Here is a 25940-nt window from a genome sequence, read left to right on the forward strand (position 1 = left end):
TCCAGAGAATGGCAAGCGTGTTTTTAAGAGGAGTGGACCAGGCAGCCTGTGCCTTCAACACAGCAACACCTTGGATCTCTTCACATTTCATTCCTCTTTCCATCATAATAAGAGACAATGGCACTATGTAACGTTCCTAAGACCATAATTACTTTTTCTCTGCTTTTTCTGAGTGGTTAAGGTGTTTCTAGAATTGAAAGTATATGTATATTTTTTCAGGTGAGCTTTGCTGGTCTGGGAATGAAACGGACTATAATAATTATATAGTGAGAATAATCTTTTGTTTGTGTGTTGTCCTTTTCTGGTAAGTGTGGAGTGAGTTTTCCTGTATTTCCTGAGCCAGTGCTTGGTGTGGCCTGCCTGTCCCTTAGGGGAGGTGACTTGACCCACACCACACCACACCACCTCACACACACACACACACACACACACACACACACACACACACACACTACAAACAAAAGGAATGTTCACTGAAACAATACCAGACGAGGGGGACAGACGGAGGAGTGTGGAAAGTAACAGGAAGAAGATGGAGCTGTACATGGAAAAAAAATGGAGTGTGTGATGTGACAGGAGGATGGAGGTGTACATGGGGAAAAAAAGAAGGCAAAGAATTTATCACAAAAGAAACTATTGTAGGAATAAACTGAACACAAGAAGGAACAAGGAAATTAATGATAAATGAACACTCACCAGTCACTCCTGTGTACCACCCTCCTCCCCCTCCTCCTCTTGTTGTTGTTGTTGTTGTTGTTCTCGTCCTGCAACAAATCAGGTTAGGAATTAATGGACTGTGTAAACATTGATCCTTGGTGCCATAACAATAGTACATTCTGTTCACGTCAAAACAGCACCATTAAAACCCTGAGCCTGAGCCCTGCTGTAACATGGCTAAGTCCTTCCCTGCCATGTTACCCTCACTCTTGTAACATATCCCAGCACACTTATCAACAGCTGGGAGGCCTTGGCTATTTCCTCCTGCCTAGGACTTGAACGCCTTAAGGGCATCATAGTGAGGGCTGAATAATAGGAAGAGAAAATGTCTATTATTTCCCCAAAAAAGTGTACTAGTTCTTTTTTCTGCAACAAGATGATGCTATTGATAATGTAATACCTATCAAACTGTATTTTAAGTTCCCAAAAACCAGTAGAATGGGAAGGGAGGGACAGAGAAAATGACTATAGAGGTGAGGGAAGAGAGAAAGAAAAGGGAGAGAAGGGAGGAAACAGAAAGAGGGGAGAGAAAGGGAGCGTGAGGGAAAGGAAGGGAGAGAAAGAAGGAAAGGGAGAAGGGAAGAACGAGAAGAGAGAGAAAGAAACATTAGGGAATAAGTAACAGGAACTGGGAAAGACAGGAAGAAAGAGGGAGGAGGAGGAGGAGGAGGAGGGAGATAAGAGAGAGGGAATGAAGGGAGAGAAAGTAGGGGAAGAAAAAGGGAGAGAAAAGGAAACATGGAAATATGGAAGTGCAGGCATCAGAAAGCCTATTGGCTCATTACGAGGTCGCCCACTTGAGTGATTTAATCTGCTCGACAGCCACTTGGGGCCTGGGGAGCAGATGAAAGCACCTCGATATTGGGGAGCAGATGAAAGCACCTCGATATTGGGGAGCAGATGAAAGCACCTCGATATTGGGGAGCAGATGAAAGCACCTCGATATTGGGGAGCAGATGAAAGCACCTCGATATTGGGGAGCAGATGACAGCACCTCGATATTGGGGAGCAGATGAAAGCACCTCGATATTGGGGAGCAGATGACAGCACCTCGATATTGGGGAGCAGATGAAAGCACCTCGATATTGAGGAGCAGATGAAAGCACCTCGATATTGAGGAGCAGATGAAAGCACCTCGATATTGGGGAGCAGATGACAGCACCTCGATATTGAGGAGCAGATGAAAGCACCTCGATATTGAGGAGCAGATGAAAGCACCTCGATATTGAGGAGCAGATGACAGCACCTCGATATTGAGGAGCAGATGAAAGCACCTCGATATTGAGGAGCAGATGACAGCACCTCGATATTGAGGAGCAGATGACAGCACCTCGATATTGAGGAGCAGATGACAGCACCTCGATATTGAGGAGCAGATGACAGCACCTCGATATTGGGGAGCAGATGACAGCACCTCGATATTGAGGAGCAGATGAAAGCACCTCGATATTGAGGAGCAGATGACAGCACCTCGATATTGAGGAGCAGATGACAGCACCTCGATATTGAGGAGCAGATGACAGCACCTCGATATTGAGGAGCAGATGACAGCACCTCGATATTGAGGAGCAGATGACAGCACCTCGATATTGGGGAGCAGATGACAGCACCTCGATATTGAGGAGCAGATGACAGCACCTCGATATTGAGGAGCAGATGAAAGCACCTCGATATTGAGGAGCAGATGACAGCACCTCGATATTGAGGAGCAGATGAAAGCACCTCGATATTGAGGAGCAGATGACAGCACCTCGATATTGGGGAGCAGATGACAGCACCTCGATATTGAGGAGCAGATGACAGCACCTCGATATTGAGGAGCAGATGAAAGCACCTCGATATTGAGGAGCAGATGACAGCACCTCGATATTGGGGAGCAGATGACAGCACCTCGATATTGAGGAGCAGATGACAGCACCTCGATATTGAGGAGCAGATGAAAGCACCTCGATATTGAGGAGCAGATGAAAGCACCTCGATATTGAGGAGCAGATGACAGCACCTCAATATTCAGTTTACTCCCGACGCAGCGAAGTGACGGTCAGTTTTATATTTGAGGGAGTTGATGGTATTCACATTTACTACTTCTGAGGGAAGATTGTTCCAGTGGCGGATGACTCAATTATAAAAGAAACTCCTTCCAATGTCTGTGTTACATCGACTCGACTGAATGGGTAAACCGTTATTTCTAGTTCTTAGGTTGGTTTGCAGTTCAAAGAATTTGGAGTAATCGACATTATTGAACTTTTTCAGGTACTTGAAGACTTGAATCATATCCCCTCGTAGGCGTCTTTTCTCCAATGTAAAGAGATTGAGTCGTTTGAGTCGTTCCTCATACAGTTGAGCCCTTAAGGTTGGAATCATCTTTGTGGCGCGTCGTTGAATCCTTTCCAGTAAAGCAATGTCCTTTCTGGAATTAGGAGACCAGAACTGTACTGCATACTCGAGGTGCGGTCTTACCATGGAATTATACAAGGATAGCATCACGTCTGGTGTTTTACACTCGAAGTTCCTCGCTATGAGCCCGAGCATAGTGTTGGCCTTGTTGTAGGCTTTTTTACAGTGATTCGCGTGTTTCAGGTCACTGCTGATAGTGACTCCAAGATCCTTCTCCTCCTGCATCGCCTGCAGAGGTCTCCCATTCATGATGTATGTGTGGTTACTATTTCTGGACCCAATGTGCATGACTTTGCATTTGTCAACATTAGAAGACATTTGACATTTTTCCGACAATTCTATAATGTGACTGAGGTCTTTCTGAATGATTTCGCAGTCGGTCTTTGTGAGGGCATCTCCACCCACCTTGGTGTCGTCAGCAAATTTCGATATTGTGGATTTCAGTCCTGATTCTAGGTTGTTGATATACATGATACAGAGGATGGGTCCCAGCACTGACCCTTGAGGCACTCCACTAGTGACTGGTAGCCAATCGGAAGGCTGTCCGTTGAGTAGTACTCGTTGTTTTCTGCCGGTGAGCCAATCTCTTATCCACGCGATCAGATTGGCTCCAATGCCCGCTGAGTGCAGTTTCTTAACCCGTGGGCTTCAGCTATGGGAAAGCCGAGAAGTGACCGAGAAACGGCAACATTACAGTACATTTTGAGACTAAGAAAAGAGCATGGAACGTATATCAGAGTACACTACTCATAACCATAAAGCTGTTTAAAATATTTATTTATACTCAAACTCCATTATTTTTGGGTGGTGTTTGTTACAAATTAAACAGTCTCGTGACACGTGGCATCTAGCCGAGAGTCGCTTGTTGTCTACTTTAGAGAATTTGACAAGTGATTCCTGTATGGATAGCTAATTCAGTCTGCCATGACCTTACAACACCACCTATGACAAATAAGCCCACCTCCAGATCAATCACCCACCACAATGACCCAGGGCATTCATGGTCGGTTGCTCTATGCCGCCACCGCCTTCAATTAGCTCGAATTAGGTGTTTTGAGCCAAGCCCCACACGGGGTCCGTCGTTTCAGCGGACTGACTCGCGGGAGCCCAAAAATGGATCCGCCGACGCTGCCGGGTTAAGGAGTCGCTCGTGCGGTACCTTGTCAAAGGCTTTCTGAAAGTCCAGGTATATAACATCACTGGGGATGTGGGCATCCCAGTTCTTATATATGCCTTGGAAGAAGTCTAATAAATTCGTCAGGCAGGAGCGCTTGTTTCTGAAGCCATGCTGGGTGTCGGAGAAAGGATGGGAAGGGAAGGGATGGGATGGGATGGGAAGAGAAGGTTAAGGAAGTGAAGGAAAGTGAAGTGATGGGATGGAAAGGGAAAGGAAGGGAAGAGAAGGGAAGGGAAGGGAAGAGAAGGAAAGTGAAGGAAGGGATGGGAAGGTTTTGAAGGGAAGAGGGTTAGGGAAGGAAATGAAGGGATGGGATGGGAAGGAAGGAAGGAAGGGATGGGAATGGAAAGGATGGGAAGGAAGGAGGGAAGGGAAGGGATGGGAAGGGAAAGGATGGGAAGGGAAGGGGAGGGAAAGGAAGGGAAGGGATGGGAAGGGAAGGGATGGGAAGGGAAGGGAAGGGAAATGAAGGGATGGGAAGGGATGGGAAGGGAAGGAAAGGTATGGGATGGGAAGGGAAGGAATGGGAAGGGAAGGAATGGGAAGAGAAAGGATGGGATGGGAAGGGATGGGAAGGAAGGAAAGGAGGGAAGGAGGGAAGGAATGGGATGGGATGGGAAGGGATGGAAGGAAGGAAAGGAGGGGAAGGAGGGGAAGGGATGGGATGGGAAGGATGGGAAGGAAAGGATGGGAAGGAGGAGGAGGGAAAGGAAGGAAGGAAGGAAGGGAAGGATGGGAAGGAGGGGAAGGGATGGGAAGGAAGGGATGGGAAGGAAAGGATGGATGGGATGGGAAGGAAGGGATGGGAAGGAAAGGATGGGATGGGAAGGAAGGGATGGGAAGGAAAGGATGGGATGGGAGGGGAGGGAAAGGAAGGAAGGAAGGAAGGGATGGGAAGGAAGGAAGGAAGGAAGAGAAGGGATGGGATGGGAAGGAAGGGATGGGAAGGAAAGGAAGGAAGGAAGGGATGGGAAGGATGGGAAGGAAGGAGGGAAAGGAAGGAAGGAGGGAAAGGAAGGAAGGAAGGAAGGAAAGGATGGGAAGGGATGGGAAGGGAAATGAAGGGAAGGGAGGGAAGGGATAGGAAGGGAAGGAAGGGATGGGAAGGGAAAGGAAGGGAAGGGGAGGGAAAGGAAGGGAAGGGGAGGGAAAGGAAGGGAAGGGAAAGGAAGGGAAGGGAAGGGATGGGAAGGGAAAGGATGGGAAGGGAAAGGATGGGAAGGGAAAGTAAGGAAAGGGAAGGGATGGGAAAGGAAATGATGGGAGGGAAGGGAAGGGAAGGGAAAGGAAAGGAAGGGAAGGGAAAGGAAGGGAAGGGAATTATGCATTATTTCAAAAGCCAATTGTTACACATCTTCACTATTTCTCTCTCTCTTTCTCTCTCTCCAGGTGTGACCTACCTGTCAGTCTCCTGCCTGAAGGGTGAGGCTGTGTGTGTCCCAGGATGAGCAGGCTGTCTTGCAGGGTGTGGTCGCTGGGCTCTCCGGGGCGGCTGGACGGTTCCTACGGAAAGGGAAGCTTAGGAGTGATTTTGCCTCCGAAAAAATAAAGAATTTGGGTGTTCATAACCCCATGACTGTTGACTTCCTACAAGAATACATCACCAAGCTGCAGGATTTTAACAAAATGTGCCTGCTAAAATTCTAGGAAGAAAAATGTAAAGTCCTGCACCTTGGGAGGGGATATCCAGCACACCAATACCACATGGGAAGCACTCCACTATCCACCACAGAGGCAGAGAAAGACCTGGGAGTGTATGTTACCAGGCTACCAGTGAAGGGATATCCAGCACACCAATACCACATGGGAAACACTCCACTATCCACCACAGAGGCAGAGAAAGACCTGGGAGTGTATGTTACCAGGCTACCAGTGAAGGGATATCCAGCACACCAATACCACATGGGAAACACTCCACTATCCACCACAGAGGCAGAGAAAGACCTGGGAGTGTATGTTACCAGGCTACCAGTGAAGGGATATCCAGCACACCAATACCACATGGGAAACACTCCACTATCCACCACAGAGGCAGAGAAAGACCTGGGAGTGTATGTTACCAGGCTACCAGTGAAGGGATATCCAGCACACCAATACCACATGGGAAACACTCCACTATCCACCACAGAGGCAGAGAAAGACCTGGGAGTGTATGTTACCAGGCTACCAGTGAAGGGATATCCAGCACACCAATACCACATGGGAAACACTCCACTATCCACCACAGAGGCAGAGAAAGACCTGGGAGTGTATGTTACCAGGCTACCAGTGAAGGGATATCCAGCACACCAATACCACATGGGAAACACTCCACTATCCACCACAGAGGCAGAGAAAGACCTGGGAGTGTATGTTACCAGGCTACCAGTGAAGGGATATCCAGCATACCAATACCACATGGGAAACACTCCACTATCCACCACAGAGGCAGAGAAAGACCTGGGAGTGTATGTTACCAGGCTACCAGTGAAGGGATATCCAGCACACCAATACCACATGGGAAACACTCCACTATCCACCACAGAGGCAGAGAAAGACCTGGTAGTGTATGTTACCAGGCTACCAGTGAAGGGATATCCAGCACACCAATACCACATGGGAAACACTCCACTATCCACCACAGAGGCAGAGAAAGACCTGGTAGTACAGGTTACCAGGCTACCAGTGAAGGAAAAATCCGTGCCTATCGCAGCGGACAGGTGAGGTACCAAATCTAACGTGTCATAACCTAAACTAAACTAATGCAGGTAATTCTTTACAAGAGGTCCGCCTCCCCCTCCCTAAAATGGGGAAAATTCCCTACTCCCGAAAGTTTACGGAAACTTCCTGTGCTGTTATCGCCGTTTGGCGATGTGAGGAAATAGAGGAAAATGAGAGGGTGAGAAGTGGAGAGAGATGAGGAGAGAGGTGGAAGAGTGGAGAGGAAGGAATAAGGGAGAGGTATACTATCGCAAAGGCCATTTATCGTCGGGAATGTTATGACAGTACGGTCAGAGAGGTCACCAAATCCATCAGGCCGGCCTACAGTCGTCTGAAGGCGTCCTTGTTCAGAGCCATGAGTGTGTCCCACACAGGAGGGAGGTACGTACGAAGGCAAAGGGCAGACGGTTAAGGAAGTTGGTGCAGGGAAGACGTTGAGGCGGACGAACGACCGAGAGCCCGAGGTGTTTATAGACCCTGACGGTGTAAGGTCCGTTGAAGTTGTGTTCTTACGTGTTATAGTGCTCCACATGTTGTACTTGTATGTATGTCAAGCAGTCGGACACCTGACGGTGTATTATAATGTGTTATACTGATCCGTGTATTGTCTTTTGTACTCGACTGGACAGTAATCAGTTATCACTGATGTATAAACGCAGTGATGAGAATAGATGATTCTCGGAGTGTGATGGTTACATGTACTTCATACTGACAGGTTTGATCCATAAAACTAGAGACCACATCAGACAGGCGGGACTTTCCTTAACAATCAACTGACTGCGGTTACACGTCCCGCGCTGCATATTTCTGACACCTTACACCGTGTGTCCAATATATTTAAACTACTCCAACCTAACTCCAACCTAACTTTACATAGCCTTCTAATGGGGTGTGGGGGCTTCACCCCTCTCGACCCCCCCACCCTCCCTGCTATGAAGACTGAGTGAAATTGCGTGGTTTCTGTACGTGGCAAAAATCCCTTGAATATATTTAACCCTTAAACACATAACCTATTAAATTATACACCAACACATGTGGGGGTCCTTGCGGACCCCAGCTTTTGAAAATGAAAAAATACTTCTAATTGTATTTTATTCAAACTAAAAGCAGCATGGGCAATGGCAACTTAATCCTGTTTCTGGAGAAACAAATATATGTAAAGATTGATAAGTAAGTATTAGATTGGATAGCCCCAAAATCTCCAAAACTCATGAAAAATAATACACCTGTTCAAAATACATTTTGTATCAGGCCCTCCCATGCAAGTACTCCCATGTAGCGTGTCCCAAGTACAGCCTGGGAGTGTGGGATGCAGCTGATGTACCCCTAGCATTCTGGCACCACTGCTAGTTCTGAGGCAAGCTATCAAAAAAGTTGATATTTTATTAGTGCAAAAAAAAAGTCTGGATTATTTTTGTACAAATGTACATTAGTACAGTTGCAATTCATAGAAAATTATTACTTACATTTGAGTAATTTGCAGAGAGCCTCCTTATACAAGTAAAGCACTCACTGCGGCTTTTCCTAACATCATTCCGCGGAGGACACTTCCTGCACCGTACTATGCAGGAGCTGATATTGAACAACACCGCCTGCTCCATTGCTCCATTAGGACGCTGAACATCGATGGGGATGTTGCAGACGGTGGATATGAAGGATTGCAAGGGGAACTGAGGTGAACCAGTTCTCCTCAGTTACGTTCCTGTTGGTGTTATGATATGGTCTACGGAGTCAGCTCCTTCGTCAGGCAGCGTCCCAGGCCCAGGTTTCCTTAAGCTGGTGGATCTCCCTTCCCCAAGTACGGTTTTGGCCCCAATAGGTACTCCCTTGTGTTGTCAACTATAAGGACAAGTTTCAGTCCATACTTGGCAGGCTTATTGGGAATGTACATTTTGAACGGTCAGCGCCCGTTATATATATAAATATATATATATATATATATATATATATATATATATATATATATATATATATATATATATATATATATATATATATATATATATATATATATATATATATAATATATATTTTTGGGACTCGCGTAATACAACGTTGTATTACGTATACACATACATGGGGTCGAAACGGGCACCAATCGCTTCTACACTGGACAGGAAAGAGCGAGAGCTGCATGCACACAACATCGACAACATCAAAGAGAACAGAAAAGCTATCAGGCATCACAGCTGTCTGGCGCCAATGAGGCGGCTGTGTTACCATTGAGAAAATATAGTGGGGTCCGATCCGACCCCCGGATGTGTTTAAGGGTTAAACACTGCAAGAAAGTGAACACTGTGCAGCAGCTACTTGAAAACTGAGCAAACACAAAATCTTTCTCACTTTTGAATATAAAAATTTCACTCCTGGCAACCTCTGTGGTGTTGGGCTCCAAAACATATTTTTCCAAGAAAAGGCATCGTCCATGTTGCAGCTTGCTCCTGGAAAAAAAAAAAAAAAAAAAAAAGCTTATAAGAATAGTGCCATCACTCTCTTAATTAGTCTTTATCCCAATTCCTGATTCAAGCCGTGAAAGGAAATATATAAATCCTTAAATATATATTGAACAAATAAGTAAAAATATACAACTTTACGAAACAAATAAGTAGAGTTTTTACAGTAAACTGGTTTACTTAAATATATATTGAACAAATAAGTAAAAATATACAACTTTACGAAACAAATAAGTAGAGTTTTTACAGTAAACTGGTTTACGAAGAATTCAGCCAAGAAAAACTAGACAGCAGCTGACAAGAGCATGGCAGGAGGAAGACCAAGCTTCTGTTTACCTCCTCACTTGGACCTTCCAAGCATTGAGAAAGTTGAGCAGCATGACTGTGCCCATCGCACTGTCTCCCTCCTCCACAAGCTTGATCAGCAGCACAGTGGTCGGCAGGTCACTGGGGGAACACAACACTGCTACTACAATGGGTCGCCTTGTGCAGCAAAGAGTTGCATGCCCAGTCTCTGCCATGATGAGGTCAGTGCTGAGTCAGAGGGCAGGAGAATAGCAGAGTAGATTATTCAGTAATAATATATCCAAAAATAATGATTTTTTTCCCAAAAATTTACTATTGTGTATGTACACAGCACCTCAAGTAAGCTTACACACACATGTTAGACCTTCAGTACACTCTTGTGCATCTAACAGTGACCCAACACTGCAGGAGCATATAATTTTGGTGACATTTGTTGTTAAGGATATTCTGAAACCAATCAGAGAAAACTAATTCAAAATATCTGTACAGGAAAAGGAAAACCTGTCATATGGAAAGGCTCCTATCTGAAGGAAGCAATGGCTGGGTCAGGTTAATGAAGGTATTCTTCCACTTGTTGGCCTTCACCAGTCAAGGTGTGAAGCATGTCTTACACACCACACTTTTCATCCCCTGCATCACCAGCTAACATGAGCCCTACTACTACGTACCAAATTTCCATGAAGAGTTTGACAAAGCCGGCACCCAAGAGGAAGGGCTGAGAGACGCTTCTTCATCTTGCTGTCCTTCATCTTCCACCTTTGATTAGATAGTTAGTGTAGCTTGTCACAAACAGCCTCATAAGAACCATCAGGTCTGCTGTTGTTTGTTCTTCCTTTGTGTTCTCCAGCTCCAAGGCCCCAAGTGAGCTGTGAGTGGAGGAAACAGACATCATGCTTCTTACTACTGCACCAGACACTCAAACTTTGCATATTGAATTGCTCCAGATGCCCTGCCCCCTCCCTCACCAAGGCCTACCCTCCTTTCATCTAAGCAATCAGCTCCCTTAGCTATGGACAGGGGCTTCAGCCTAGTGTATGGTGACTATAGCTGCTGTACGTCTTCCTTCATCAGCTTTAAACTTGCAGAATATTCTTAAAGCAATGCAGAGATGCTTTGAAGGGAGGCAGACGCATCACGCCTCTTGTTACCCCACCAAGCTGTCCCGTCAGGCACTAAACATCCCATTTTGCTGTCCTGGTACTTATTGACACTCAGAAAGACATGGAAATGGCACTAAGGAAACAGGTACGAAAAACTAGTTTGCCTGTGACTTGACCAACTCACACGCAACTTTCCAGACAAAATCATCCGTGCTGTTCATGGTACTCCTGATCAGCACCTTCATCAGTAAACCTTGGACCAGCCTTCTTACTATTGTTTCTCTTATAGCTTACACCCTCTCAGGATGGAAGCATCAACATGTCTGGAACTTTAATGTGTAACGATTCTTTGGCAACTCCTCCTGTCTGTTCGGGAGCATGTTGTGACAAGGCAACTTTATCTTTATCTTCCTTTTTGACGATTTGGCACTTGGATGTTCTCTTTCCTTACAAACAGGAAGAAAATTAATTATGCTTCTACACTGGACACTCACACTAGCACGTCCTCCTCTGTTGTGTGGGAGGTGAGGTAGCGCAGCTGTGGCCAGGGATTTGGTTGTTGTCCCATCGCTCATAGGCATTGCAGGACCACCACCTCCTGGACCAGCTCAGTCAGGAGGTTATGTCGCTCACTCTGGAGAGAAGAGTAAAAAGCAGCTTCATTTGAAAGGGTTAAACATGGTGAGTGAAGCTTTCCAGTGAACAAAATGGCTTGAGAAAGGTAATGTTCATAGAGTAGAGAAGCTCTTGTACTAGTAAAAATGGTTGCACAATGGATACAGATACAAAAATAATATAAATGGATGCATTCATTCATCAATACACAGACAGATGGATACATGAAGAACATAATTAAATATAGAACCATAGATAGATATTGACAGACAGAGATGGACAGAAAAATACCCGGGTTGGCATAACACCCCCCTCCCCCTTCCCCCCCATAAAAAAAAAAAATCAGTTAAAATCTCCCTAAAAGAACATGTTTTCTTTTAATTTATGTATATGTTGGTGGCCTCCCGAGTCTATGTTCTGGTTGATGTGTTGATATAAACAAGCTTGGGAATGATCCTTGTCTTTTAAACCCAACCCACCGCCTTATGTTGGGTTTTACTGACTTTTTGTATTGTTGTTTTTATCATTTTTATTCTTCATATTAAAAAATAAATCAGTCAAAATTGGTGTCATGTTTAGGGAAGCAAAAGGTCATTTTCTGTAGAGTATAAATTAACACAGACCAGCCTGCACCTTGGATCAAGTGTCTGCTCTTCACTTTATAATAATCTTTTCACTCTAAATCACACTTGAACCTCAATTTCCTAGATATTGGATTTCCCAGTAGACAAAATCTTGGGTCCTCAAGACATGTGCCCGGCTGTGTTCAGCCTTTCCTGACCCAGTCCGGGCATCAAAACAAGTCCATCAGATTCCGTCCCCTGGTCAGTTTCTGCCGCCTGGACACATCAGTATATTGTTGTCTCATGCAGCCATGCTTTGACCTTACTTTTGCAAGTAAGAAACATTATGTTCATAGGGAATCAAGTTCACACATTGTGCAACTTTATATTACGTGCAGAAATTTTATGAGGGAGCTGTTGTCCTGGAATGGCATTTTGGCTGTACTCAGCTGATTGACTATCTAGGCTGGCTCTCTCCTCACCTGTGTGGGCTAACAGGTGAACCCAACACAGCTGAGACTTGTAGTGTGGAGATAATTGGGTAGACTCACTCCACCCTTGCTCGCCTCACGTGCTAGCAGACCAGCAGCTGCTGGATCTATGCTTGTATAGCAGACTGTAGGTCTATAAACTATAGGTAGAGTATCATGAGCAGTGCTTACAGGTTGAGTGCCACAGGCAATGGAGGGGAATGATTGGGAGGGGTGACCCAACCAACCCCCCATCCTCCCTCCTGCCAGCATATAGGGCAGTGGTGGGCTGTAGGGGTGCAGGAACAATGAGTAAACAAGTAACTCCATGGCAGGATATTTAAAATGTCACCTCATTGCTTAATGACATATTACTAATATTATTGGCCTGGTCGTCGTAGGTGTGAGGTAGGTTGCATACCTCCAAACTTGAGGACTGCCTGTAATGGCCGCAGAGAACACAGCAAACACTGCATTGCTGCTGCTGACACTGTTCACAGGTATCAACTGCTGCTTAGGATTATCATTCAGTTTCTTCATTATTAAATTCTTATAGAAAAACATTCATTGGAAATACTTCACAGTAGTACAGTGTGCTTAAGCACCTGGAGCTGAAAAAAAATTGCAGACACTTGGTGTCACTGTCCATGGTTGACTTGTATTGGAAGTTTTCAAATAACTTGTTTTAGTTAATTTTTCTTAAATGTGGTGCTCGGGTGTGTGGCACTGCCAGACCCAGGGTGCCAGACAAGTATATTCCTGCCCGGACTTTTGGCCTTCCCACCATTACTCCGGGAAATGGAGAGTCCAGTCCAACACTTTGTAATGGATTCTTTCAACTCATTTACATGTTAACATAATGAAAATGAAAAAAACAAAAAACAATAAAACTCAATAACCCCCCAAGAGAGTGTTTTTTATATTCCAGGTTTTTTTTCCTGCAAAGACAGATATAGATAGATATATTGATAACTGAATGTATTTATTAGAGATATGACAGACTAGCAAAAGATAGATATATTGATAACTGAATGTATTTATTAGAGATATGACAGACTAGCAAAAGATAGATATATTGATAACTGAATGTATTTAAAGATATGACAGACAGATATATTGATAACTGAATGTATTTAAAGATATGACAGACAGATATATTGATAACTGAATGTATTTAGAGATATGACAGACAGATATATTGATAACTGAATGTATTTAAAGATATGACAGACAGATATATTGATAACTGAATGTATTTAGAGATATGACAGACAGATATATTGATAACTGAATGTATTTAAAGATATGACAGACTGTCAAAAGACAGATATATTGATAACTGAATGTATTTAGAGATATGACAGACAGATATATTGATAACTGAATGTATTTAGAGATATGACAGACAGATATATTGATAACTGAATGTATTTAAAGATATGACAGACAGATATATTGATAACTGAATGTATTTAGAGATATGACAGACAGATATATTGATAACTGAATGTATTTAGAGATATGACAGACAGATATATTGATAACTGAATGTATTTAGAGATATGACAGACTGGCAAAAGACAGATATATTGATAACTGAATGTATTTAGAGATATGACAGACTGTCAAAGGCATACACAGCTAGAGTCACACATGTAAAGGCCACGCCACTCACTTCTATGAGGGGGTCTGCATGACAGCAAGGGACTGGGCAGGCAGGACATGGCACTGGTCTTTGCTGCTGCGGTCAGAGGGGCTGGGTGGTGCCCACCTGTTGGGCACAAAACACAGTTACTGGCACCATGCTTCCATTATCTTTAATCTAACATAACACTCTCTCCTCTACTGTTGTTGGTGTTGTATCTCCATCATATCATATTTGCCACTCTTGTTTTGTACTGCTGGGGACAGAATGACATGCAAATATAGGTACATGAGCAAGGCCAAAGGCATGGGAACAGATCCTTGGAGACAAAAATAACATCTCATGATCTAGGGCAAGGGAAAGATCACCCATTGCAACATGCATACTTATTCTTCATTCAAGTCTGAGAATTTACAAGCTTTCCCTCAATTGAAAACTTATATCAGAGTATTTGCGTTACATTTGATACAACATTTACCGTTAAATTACACTGTCCTTCAATCTTTTCTCCATTAAAAACTAAAGTATCGACTATCTTGCTAACAATCATCTCCAGTGACTTGATTATGCACCTTGCATTTCATGACAATCAAATTAATCACAATGTTTACACCACAAAGTCACCAGTGAAGGATCAACCCTCATGGAACTCAGTCACCTGAGACAAGACTGGAAGCAGCTTCTCAAGTTCCTGATTTATGGAGTATGAGACACAAGCAAACAAGGGACAAGCCTCATTCTTCAGTACATTGTCACTGAGCTGAGCAAGACTTGCCTTACATCCAAGGACTAACCAAAACATTAGACCAATAATGGGTTTAAAGCATGATATTAACAAGTCATGTGTGGTGGGTGAAGACAGGGCAAAGGTGTGAGTTCACCACAGGAGGAACATGGAATGTCTCAAGCTAAGTGTATGCTTGCTTGCATGTGTGTGTGTGTGTGTGTGTGTGTGTGTGTGCTTGCTTCAGATACTGCCTTACCTTCTCACAGGTAATTACCAGGTCCACCGTCAGCTGCCCGGCACTCACTGATGGCTGCAAAATGCAAGAAGAGGAGCAAGTTCAGTGAATTCAATGAAGAACACAACAAATGATTGGTAAATTGGTTGCTTCAAGTTGATGGATAAAAAACTTGATCGTTGCTAATTTACTGAAAGATCACCTACGTTAGCATTCAACAGACGAAAGTCACTACCATTCCATATATGGAGAAAGTACTAAACATTATATGAGATGGAATATTAAAGACACCCACGAAGAACAACTTAAAGGTAACAACACTGGGGAGGAAAGTGTTTGTGGATACAATGCACTAATCAAATGTTATTCTGGATGAGGAAGGAGCACTGGCTTAGCTGGACTCTGATAGTACTAGCTATTTCACTACTACTGGAATTGATATCAAGGGTACAAAAATGAGGCTACCAATTTCTGATAAATTATATCATTCTAAACCAAGAACAATATAGATTCCTTGGCATCAAATTGTATTCTTAACCCGGTGGTGGTGGTAGCAGCAGGGATCATGTTTCTTATTGGTCCCTCTAAGCGAGAAAAATGAGAAAAAACCATCACTCACACAAATCATTTCATAATATATATCAAAGCATTTGTGATCAGTTTATGTATCATCTATTTTGAGGGGCTTATATCATGGCACAAATTTGGCCCGTCGCTGCCACATGGTAAAGCCACAAATTTGGCCCGTCGCTGGTACATGGTAAAGCCACAAATTTGGCCCGTCGCTGCTACACGGTAAAGCCACAAATTTGCTCCGTCGCTGCTACACGGTAAAGCCACAAATTTAGCCTGTCACTGCTACACGGTAAAGCCACAAATTTAGCCCGTCACTGCTACATGGTAAAGCCACAAATTTGGCCGGTCACTGCTACACGGTAAAGCCACAAATTTAGCCTGTCACTGCTACATGGTAAAGCCACAAATTTGGCCGGTCACTGCTACACGGTAAAGCCACAAATTTAGCCCGTCACTGCTACATGGTAAAGCCACAAATTTGGCCGGTCACTGCTACACGGTAAAGCCACAAACTTGGCCCGTCACTGCTACACGGTAAAGACACAAATTTGGCCCGTCACTGCTACCGGGTTAATGCATGTAGGCTTAAAGACAAAAACTGAGACCCACTTAATTGGCCACATAGGAATTACTATACTCAATATGGTAAAGTTTTGTAGACACAGGAGGAAATTTAAAATGGCATACTATTGAGAACACATATAACACTGGGTCAAGGCACTGACTCGCCAAGATCAAGCTGTACTTGGTAAAAACACTCTACTAAGGACACTGAGTGAAATTGCGTGTTTCTGTACGTGGCAAAAAATCCCTCGAATATATTTAAATTATTCCAACCTAACTTTACATAACCTTATAATGGGGGGATTCACTCCTCTCGACCCCTCCCCCCCTTCTATGGACACTGAGTGAAATTGCGTGGTTTTCGTACGTGGCAAAAAATCCCTCAAATATATTCAAACTACTCCAACCTAACTTTACATAACCTTTTAATTGGGGGCTTCACCCCTCTCGACCACCCTTTGCTAGAAAGACTGAGTGAAATTGTGCAGTTTCCGTTTGATACGTAAGTAGATTAAGAATAGAGTTAGAAGTATTTATAAGTTATACATTACTGTTAAGTTTTCTTTGTAGGCGCCCCAAAAAGTAACTCTATAATAACAGGGAATCCAAATCCCTTATAGGAGATTTAATACCTTTATAGTTTTGTATATTTCTGCAATAGGATTGTATTGTAAGTTTGAGCTACATGTATGTAGCTTGGAGAGGATTCCTCTCAGACGAGGGCGCTGAGACTCAAGGAGCAATGTAGAGTTGTCAATAAATATTAAGTGCCTCCACGCGTATCCTCCAGACTGACACCACGGACACGTCCACGAGGATGGGATATAACCAGTTACTACAAGCTACACCTATTACAGGTGTGCACTGGTGCTGTGACCAGTAACCAAATGCTGCTAGGCCACAAACACAACACCGTACGTGGCAAAAAATCCCTTGAATATATTTAACCCGGTAGCAGCGGGGATCATGTTTCTTAATGGTCCCTCCTAGCGAGAAAAAATCACCCCTCATACAAACCATTTCATAATACGTATATATCAAAGCATTTGTGATCAGTTTATGTATCATCTATTTTGGGGTTCATATCATGGCACAAATTTGGCCCGTCGCTGCTACACGGTAAAGCCACAAATTTGGCCCGTCGCTGCTACCAGGTTATACTACCCAACCTAACCTTACATAACCTTCTAACGGGGGGCTTCACCCCTCTCGACCCCCCCCCTCTTCTATGGACAATGAATGAAATTGCGAGGTTTCCGTATGTGGCAGAAAATCCCTCAAATATATTTAAACTACTCAAACCTAACCTTACATAACCTTCCAACAGGGGGCTTCACCCCTCTCGACCCCCCCTCTGCTATAAACACTGAGTGAAGTAACAAGGTTTTTGAACGTGGCAAAAAATCCCTCTAATATATTCAAACGGTAAATCTTGGGAGTAGCGGCTCCTAGCGGGTGCGCTTTTAGGGCACGGTGTGGTGGTAATTGCAACATTTCCAGCACGTACGACGGGGTTTTGACAAGCGGACAGGCGTGTTTATGTCACAAGGGTGTATTTTTCCGCGCGGGCTCTTCCCTTTCTTCACCCTGGAGCTTGCAGTCTCATCGCCCATTGACTTGGAAGAAATCGTGAGGCCAGCGTGGAAATATACACCCTTGTGACATAAACACGCCTGTCCGCTTGTCAAAACCCCGTCGTACCTGCTGGAAATGTTGCAATTACCACCACACCGTGCCCTAAACGCTCACCACCCGCTAGGAGCCGCTATTCCCAAGATTTACCATTCAAACTACTCCAACCTAACTTTACATGACCTTCTAACGGGGGGCTTCACCCCTCTCGGCCGCCTCTCTGCAATAAAGACTGAGTGAAAGTGCGAGGTTTCCATACGTGGCAAAAAATTCCTCAAATATATCTAAACTACTCCACCCTAACTTTACCTAATCTTATAATGGGGGGGCTTCACCCCTCTCCACCCCCCCTTTTCTATGGACACTGAGTGAAATTGCGATGTGTCCATATGTGGCAAAGAATCCCTCAAATATATTTAAACTACTCAAACCTAACTTTATGTAACCTTGTAATGGGGCCCGCAGGGGTCTGGGGTAAATTACCCCAAAGTGGGGTAATCAGCAGACAAAGGTGACCAAAAAAAGAAAAAAAAAAAAAAATCAATGTATAATTCTAGACATTGCATTAGGCTTTAGACGAGGGCCGCTGAATCCGTCCTTTTAGTCAACAGTTCCCTGCATAATATACCACATACAAATATATTAACACATTTTTTTAAAGTATGGGCTACAAAGCAGTTGTGTAAGCCTAAGCAAAATGGGGTAAAGGAGGTGTGGAGAGCATGCAGGGTAATGAGACAACAATGGTTGGGGGCTTCACCTCCACCCCTCCCTCTTCTATGGAGACTGAGTGATATTACGTGGTTTCCATACGTGGCAAACAATGGCTGAATGTATGGAATTTCCCTACATCAAGATAAATGTAAGGAATTTCCCTACATCTAGGGTATTTTTCAACCCACATAACTGAAAAACATTTCCTGTTTGCCGCTGTATTCCCCACACTCCCAAAGGCCGTGAGAGAATGGAAGGAGAGAGAGAGAGAGAGAGAGAGAGAGAGAGAGAGAGAGAGAGAGAGAGAGAGAGAGAGAGAGAGAGAGAGAGAGAGAGAGAGAGAGAGAGAGAGAGAGAGAGAGAGAGAGAGGAAGGAATGTAAGGTAAGTAAGTGAAGAGAAAGAGAGAGGGGGCCCACCCTGCCACACACCCATGGTTGGAATTCACCCCCCATGCCCACCCTGCCACACACCCATGGTTGGAATTCACATCCCATGCCCACCCTGCCACACACCCATGGTTGGAATTCACATCCCATGCCCACCCTGCCACACACCCATGGTTGGAATTCACATCCCATGCCCACCCTGCCACACACCCATGGTTGGAATTCACCCCTCATGCCCACCCTGCCACACACCCATGGTTGGAATTCACCCCTCATGCCCACCCTGCCACACACCCATGGGTGGAATTCTCCGCCCATGCCCACCCATGGTTGGAATTCACCCTCATGCCCACCCTGCCACACCCATGGTTGGAATTCACCCCTCATGCCCACCCTGCCACACACCCATGGTTGAAATTCACATCCCATGCCCACCCTGCCACACACCCATGGTTGGAATTCACCCCTCATGCCCACCCTGCCACACACCCATGGTTGGAATTCACCCCCCATGCCCACCTTGCCACATACCCATGGTTGGAATTCACCCACCATGCCCACCCTGCCACACACCCATGGTTGGAATTCACCCCCCATGCCCACCCCGCCACACACCCATGGTTGGAATTCACCCCCATGCCCACCCTGCCACACGCCCATGGTTGGAATTCACCCCCCATGCCCACCCTGCCACACGCCCATGGTTGGAATTCACCCCATGCCCACCTGCCACACGCCCATGGTTGGAATTCACCCCCCATGCCCACCCAGCCACACACCCATGGTTGGAATTCACCCCACATGCCCACCCTGCCACACACCCATGGTTGGAATTCACCCCCCATGCCCACCCTGCCACACACCCATGGTTGGAATTCACCCCCCATGCCCACCCTGCCACACACCCATGGTTGGAATTCACTCCCCATGCCCACCCTGCCACACACCCATGGTTGGAATTCACCCCCCATGCCCACCCTGCCACACGCCCATGGTTGGAATTCACCCCATGCCCACCTGCCACACACCCCATGGTTGGAATTCACCCCTCATGCCCACCCTGCCACACGCCCATGGTTGGAATTCACCCCCCATGCCCACCCTGCCACACGCCCATGGTTGGAATTCACCCCCCATGCCCACCCTGCCACACCCCCATGGTTGGAATTCACCCCATGCCCACCCAGCCACCCACCCATGGTTGGAATTCACCCCCCCTTCCCACCCCCCCACACCCCCATGGTTGGAAATCACCCCATGACCACCCTGCCACACCCCCATGGTTGGAATTCACCCCCCATGCCCACCCTGCCACATGCCCATGGTTGGAATTCACCCCCCATGCCCACCCAGCCACACACCCATGGTTGGAATTCACCCCCCATGCCCACCCCGCCACACGCCCATGGTTGGAATTCACCCCCCATGCCCACCCTGCCACACACCCATGGTTGGAATTCACCCCATGCCCACCCTGCCACACGCCCATGGTTGGAATTCACCCCCATGCCCACCTGCCACACACCCATGGTTGGAATTCACCCCATGCTTGCCCTGCCACACACCCATGGTTGGAATTCACCCCATGCCCACCCCTGCCCAATCTGCCAGACGCCCATGATTGGAATTCACCCCCATGCCCACCCCTGCCCACCCCGCCACACGCCCATGGTTGGAGTTCACCCCCCACGCCCACAGCCTTCCCCCCACAAATAAAACATCCGTAACAGACAAAAAAAACGCCTTAAAACACGGCCGCCAGGATTAGAAGGGGGATGTCAGTCACACAGGCCTATAAAACAGCCTATATCTCCGCCCAGGCTTACCCCCGTGGCACTTCAGGCAGAAAGCAGAACGGTGAAGAGTGCCAAGTGCCAGGCAGACAGTAACAGCCTCCTTCACCGTGAATAAACTGAGGAAATCACTTTATAAATCTCCGCTTCGTTTTGTCCCGTCTGCCAGTCCGCCATCTTGAAGGACTACTTGTTTTAATGGTACCGATAACAGATTATTGGTACTTGTTTTGGTATCGGACCTGCTGGTGTTTTGATGCCGGTATTGAATTGTTGGTTCTAGTTTGGGAACCGTTAATAGAAACCAGTATTGGTGTATTGGTTCTGGTTTGGGTACCGGTACGCTATTATCGGTACCATGTATAGGTAATAGCAGGCCCACTCAGAATAGGTACCAGTTCCGTAGTCATTGGTGCCGATAATATTGGTACCTACCACTACTACCACTATTACTACTACTGCTACAAGTATAAGTATATGATGAAAATAGCAACATTAATAATAATAGTAATAATAATAATAATAATAATAATAATAATAATAATATAGGCCTAATATATAAGTGAAGTTTATATATACTCTGTGTGTGTGTGTGTGTGTGTGTGTGTGTGTCAGAGATTTACATAGATTTACATTGAAAATCAGACCACACAGACCCCATGGTCCAGACTAGGTGGTCTGTCCTTAAACCTAAGTGAATTTACACTAATCAGATGGGTCCAAAACGTTGCTTTTCTACTCTAGTTAATATTAAGTTGAAGGAAGTGACGATCGAGCTTGTTTTTAAAGGAGTCAGTCGTGTTACACTGGACCACTGATGGTGGGAGCTTATTCCATTCTCGCACTACAACGTTGGTGAAGAAAAATTTGGTGCAGTCTGAATTTACTTGTCTACATTTGAGTTTTATGCCATTGTTCCTCGTTCGCAAAGTGTCATCGATCATAAACAATTTTGTTTTGTCTACATTCGTGAAACCATTAAGTATTTTAAAACATTCGATCAATTTTCCTCGGAGGCGACGTTTCTCAAGAGAGAACATGTTAAGAGTGGAAAGCCTTTCTTCGTAGGATTTGTAGCGCAAGGAAGGGATCATTTTTGTTGCTCGACGCTGAACACCTTCTAGTTTAGCAATGTCCTTTGCATGGTGGGGAGACCAAAACTGTATCGCATATTCCAAGTGGGGTCTGACTAAACTATTTCAGAGCGGAAGTATTACATCTTTATTCTTGAATAAAAAGTTTCTTTTAATGAAGCCCAACATTCTGTTCGCTTTATTTGCTGCATCGATGCATTGATGTGAGAATTTGAGGTTTGACGCGATTTTAATCCCCAGGTCCTTAACGCATTGAACATGTGTGAGTTTAGCGCAGCGTATTTCGTAATCGAACTTCTTATTTTTTGTTCCAACTTGAAGGACCTGGCACTTGTGTACGTTAAAGGGCATCTCCCATTTATCCGACCAAGCTGAAATTTTGTGCAAATCCTCTTGGAGGCTTTGCCTGTCTTCGTCAGTGAGAACCGAGTTACCAGTCTTTGTGTCGTCTGCAAATTTACTAATGCGATTATTGAGTCCAACATCCACGTCGTTGATGTAAATAATGAAGAGCACTGGGCCGAGAACCGAGCCCTGAGGGACGCCACTAGTGACCGGCGCCCACTCTGAGTTAAATCCGTCAATCACAGCTGTTTGTTGTCTGTTGCTCAACCAATTCGCGATCCATTGGTTTACTTGACCGTAAATGCCTATTTGCTTTAATTTATAAAGTAATTTATGATGTGGGACTTTATCAAACGCTTTCTGGAAATCAAGATAGACTACGTTCAATGATTTGGTTACATCATAAATTGAGAAGAGACCGTTATAAAAGGTCAGTAGGTTTGACAGGCAGGATCTTTTGTTACGGAAGCCATGTAGTGAATCCCCAATTAATGAGTGGCTTTCGAGGTAACTCACAATTTTGTCTCTAATTATGCTCTCAAGTAGCTTACCTACAATTGAAGTTAGACTAATGGGTCAGTTACCTGGTATTTTTTTGTCCCTTTAAAAATCGGTGTCACCTTAGACTTTTTTAGAGAGAGAGAGAGAGAGAGAGAGAGAGAGAGAGAGAGAGAGAGAGAGAGAGAGAGAGAGAGAGAGAGAGAGAGAGAGAGAGAGATGGGGTAAATCAACCTCTCTCACAAGAACTGGAAATCATTGATTGGTGCACTGATGGAGAGAGAGAGAGAGAGAGAGAGAGAGAGAGAGAGAGAGAGAGAGAGAGAGAGAGAGAGAGAGAGAGAGAGAGAGAGAGAGAGAGAGAGAGAGAGAGAGAGAGAGAGAGAGAGAGAGAGAGAGAGAGAGAGAGAGAATTAGTTCTTGTCAATAACATACATACACACACAGCCTAAAAAAAATGTACATGAACCCATTGAAACCACACACACACACACACACATACACACACATACAAACACACACACACATACAAACACACACACACACACACTTGATTAATGTCTCACTAGCACAAGGGAAGGCACCAAGAGACTGGAAGAGGGCTAACATCGTCCCAATACATAAAGGAGGAAGTAAGGAAGACCCGTTCAACTATAGGCCAGTGTCATTAACAAGTGTAGTAGCAAAGATGTGTGAGAAAATTATAAAAAAAACAGATGGGTGGAGTATTTAGAAGAATACAGTATATTAACAAATAGCCAATTCTGATTCAGGGGAGGACGGTCTTGTGTAACTAATCTGATCAGCTTCTATTTAAGAGTAATTGATATAGTACAGGAAAGAGACGGTTGGGCAGATTGTGTGTACCTGGACTTAAAGGAGGCGTTTGATAAAGTATCACACCAGCAATTTAAATGGAAACTTAATCATGTTGGAGGTCTGGGTGGTTCAATATTGGATTGGATTATGGACTTTTTGACGAAGAGAGAAATGAAAACAGTAATCAGGAACAATAAATCAAGCTGGATGGTAGTGACGAGTGGAGTCCCTCAAGGATCGGTGCTGGCTCCGATTATGTTTGTAACTTATATTAATGACATGACAGAAGGGGTGACAAGCTATATGAATATGTTTGCTGATGATGCTAAAATAATGAGGAGGGTGGCTAATGAGGCCAAGATTTTGATAGAATGGTCACGCAAATGGGAAATAACATTCAGTACAGAAAAGTGCAGCGTGATAGAGTTTGGTAAGAGCAGCAGACGAATATCGGGGAACTACTCTGAGTAATGAAAGAATCATGAAAAAAACTGTGGAAAAAGATCTGGGAGTGATCATAACAGACAAGTTATCCTTTGGAAAACATATAGACCGGATAACTGGGGAAACATACAATCTTCTTCGAAACATTAAAATAGCATTTACATATTTAGACGAAGAAATGGTGAAGAAACTGATAACATGGATGATACGTCCAAGACTGGAATATGCAGCATTAGTGTGGTCACTTATTTTGAAGAAAGAAATTAGAAAGTTGGGAAAAATACAAAGAGCAGCTACTAAATTACCAGAAACTGAGAGAACATACTTAAGAAGAAAGACTGGAGAAATTAGGACTAACAGCACTGGAGAGCAGAAGAGAGAGAGGGGACCTAATAGCATTGTACAGAATACAAGAGGGATTGGAGAAATTGGACAGGGAAGACCTAGTGGTACGTGACAGAAGTGTGACAAGAGGCAATGGTAAGAAATTGAAGAAGAGCGACTGTAGGAGAAACATCAAGAAATACAGTTTTCCATACAGAAGCATAACAACATGGAACGGACTTGACGAGGAGACTGTGTGTGCAAAAACAATTCATGAATTTAAAGCCAAACTGGATAATAAGCGTTATGGAGACGGGACATCACGAGCCTAGTACGGTTCTTTTCCTGTATTTCACAACTAGGTAAATACACACACACACACACACACACACACACACACACACACACACACACACACACACACAAGGCTCTTTGTGTCGTCAACTCCCTCCCTCCTGCTACTGACAGTCTCCTGCCTCTGGGCATGGAATAAAAAAAGGGTACAAACATTTATAACCTGGTCTTTGGTATGCATTATTTCTCAGTGAATTTAAGGTATTTTTAACAGTTATAATATGGATGTTTAAAAAGCCTCTCCTAGAACTTGCCGGGACTGTTTTGTGATGGTGGTGATGGTTTTACTCCATCATTCCTCGGTGCCAAGAAATGGAGAGTCACACATGAAAATCTGGATAATCTATTCTGTGGCCTTGAAAATAGTTATATAGGAGCTAGAGACGCTTATAAATATGGACCATGAACTGTCTTGTGATGGTGGTGATAGTTTTACATGACCTCGGTGCCAAGAAATGGAAAACCACCCATCAAAACTCGGTTCATCTACGCTGTGGCATTGGGAAACGGTCATATGGCCTCGGAGGTGTAGTAAACGCAAACGATACAATCAAATTTACATTTAAATGCTTATAAATTGTGTTTTTAACTTGAAATTTAACTTTGAGAGTAAGAGAAGCCAACTCCTTCATTCCAGAAAATGGCAAGCGTGTTTTTAAGAGGAGTGGGCCAGGCAGCCTGTGTGTGCCTTCAACACAGCAACACCTTGGATCTCTTCACATTTCATTCCTCTTTCCATCATAATAAGAGACAATGGCACTATGTAACGTTCCTAAAACCATAATTACTTTTTCTCTGCTTTTTCTGAGTGGTTAAGGTGTTTGCTAGAATTGAAAGTATATGTATATTTTTTCAGGTGAGCTGTGCTGGTCTGGGAATGAAACGGACTATAATAATTATATAGTGAGAATAATCTTTTGTTTGTGTGTTGTCCTTTTCTGGTAAGTGTGGAGTGAGTTTTCCTGTGTTTCCTGAGCCAGTGCTTGGTGTGGCCTGCCTGTCCCTTAGGGGAGGTGACCTGACCCACACCACACCACACCACCTCACACACACACACACACACACACACACACACACACACACACACTACAAACAAAAGGAATGTTCACTGAAACAATACCAGACGAGGGGGACAGACGGAGGAGTGTGGAAAGTAACAGGAAAAAGACGGAGCTGTACATGGAAAAAAAATGGAGTGTGTGACGTGACAGGAGGATGGTGGTGTACATGGGGAAAAAAAGAAGGCAAAGAATTTATCACAAAAGAAACTATTGTAGGAATAAACTGAAC

At 44.5% G+C, this 25940-nt stretch overlaps 1 protein-coding gene and 1 long non-coding RNA gene across 51 annotated transcripts in view; one reads left to right on the forward strand and one right to left on the reverse strand.

Moving 5' to 3' along the window:
* The window catches only part of LOC126989489 (uncharacterized), a 58750-nt gene that overhangs the window by 11919 nt on the left and 20891 nt on the right, over positions 1-25940 (reverse strand). For 13 of the 50 annotated variants that reach the window (XR_007743374.1, XR_007743359.1, XR_007743355.1 and 10 more), the window contains 7 exons: positions 15127-15180; positions 14174-14269; positions 11345-11484; positions 10419-10616; positions 9781-9978; positions 5692-5794; positions 697-764 (listed from right to left, as the gene is read on the reverse strand). Coding sequence is in view for 1 of the 50 variants with exons in the window: in XM_050848063.1 (XP_050704020.1) it covers positions 700-764; positions 5692-5794 (168 nt within the window). In the remaining 49 variants the exon portion in view is untranslated. Of the gene's footprint in view, positions 1-200; positions 765-5691; positions 5795-8225; positions 8354-9334; positions 9433-9780; positions 9979-10418; positions 10617-11344; positions 11485-14173; positions 14270-15126; positions 15181-25940 lie in introns of those variants that run through there. The other 37 variants (XR_007743383.1, XR_007743378.1, XR_007743362.1 and 34 more) reach the window with 29 other exon arrangements.
* On the forward strand, positions 15-25732 carry LOC126989492 (uncharacterized). Its single transcript, XR_007743387.1, has 2 exons — positions 15-181; positions 25468-25732. It is a non-coding gene; the product is annotated as an uncharacterized LOC126989492 (long non-coding RNA).

Source organism: Eriocheir sinensis, unplaced genomic scaffold (assembly GCF_024679095.1).
Source record: "Eriocheir sinensis breed Jianghai 21 unplaced genomic scaffold, ASM2467909v1 Scaffold1193, whole genome shotgun sequence".
Taxonomy (NCBI): domain Eukaryota; kingdom Metazoa; phylum Arthropoda; class Malacostraca; order Decapoda; family Varunidae; genus Eriocheir; species Eriocheir sinensis.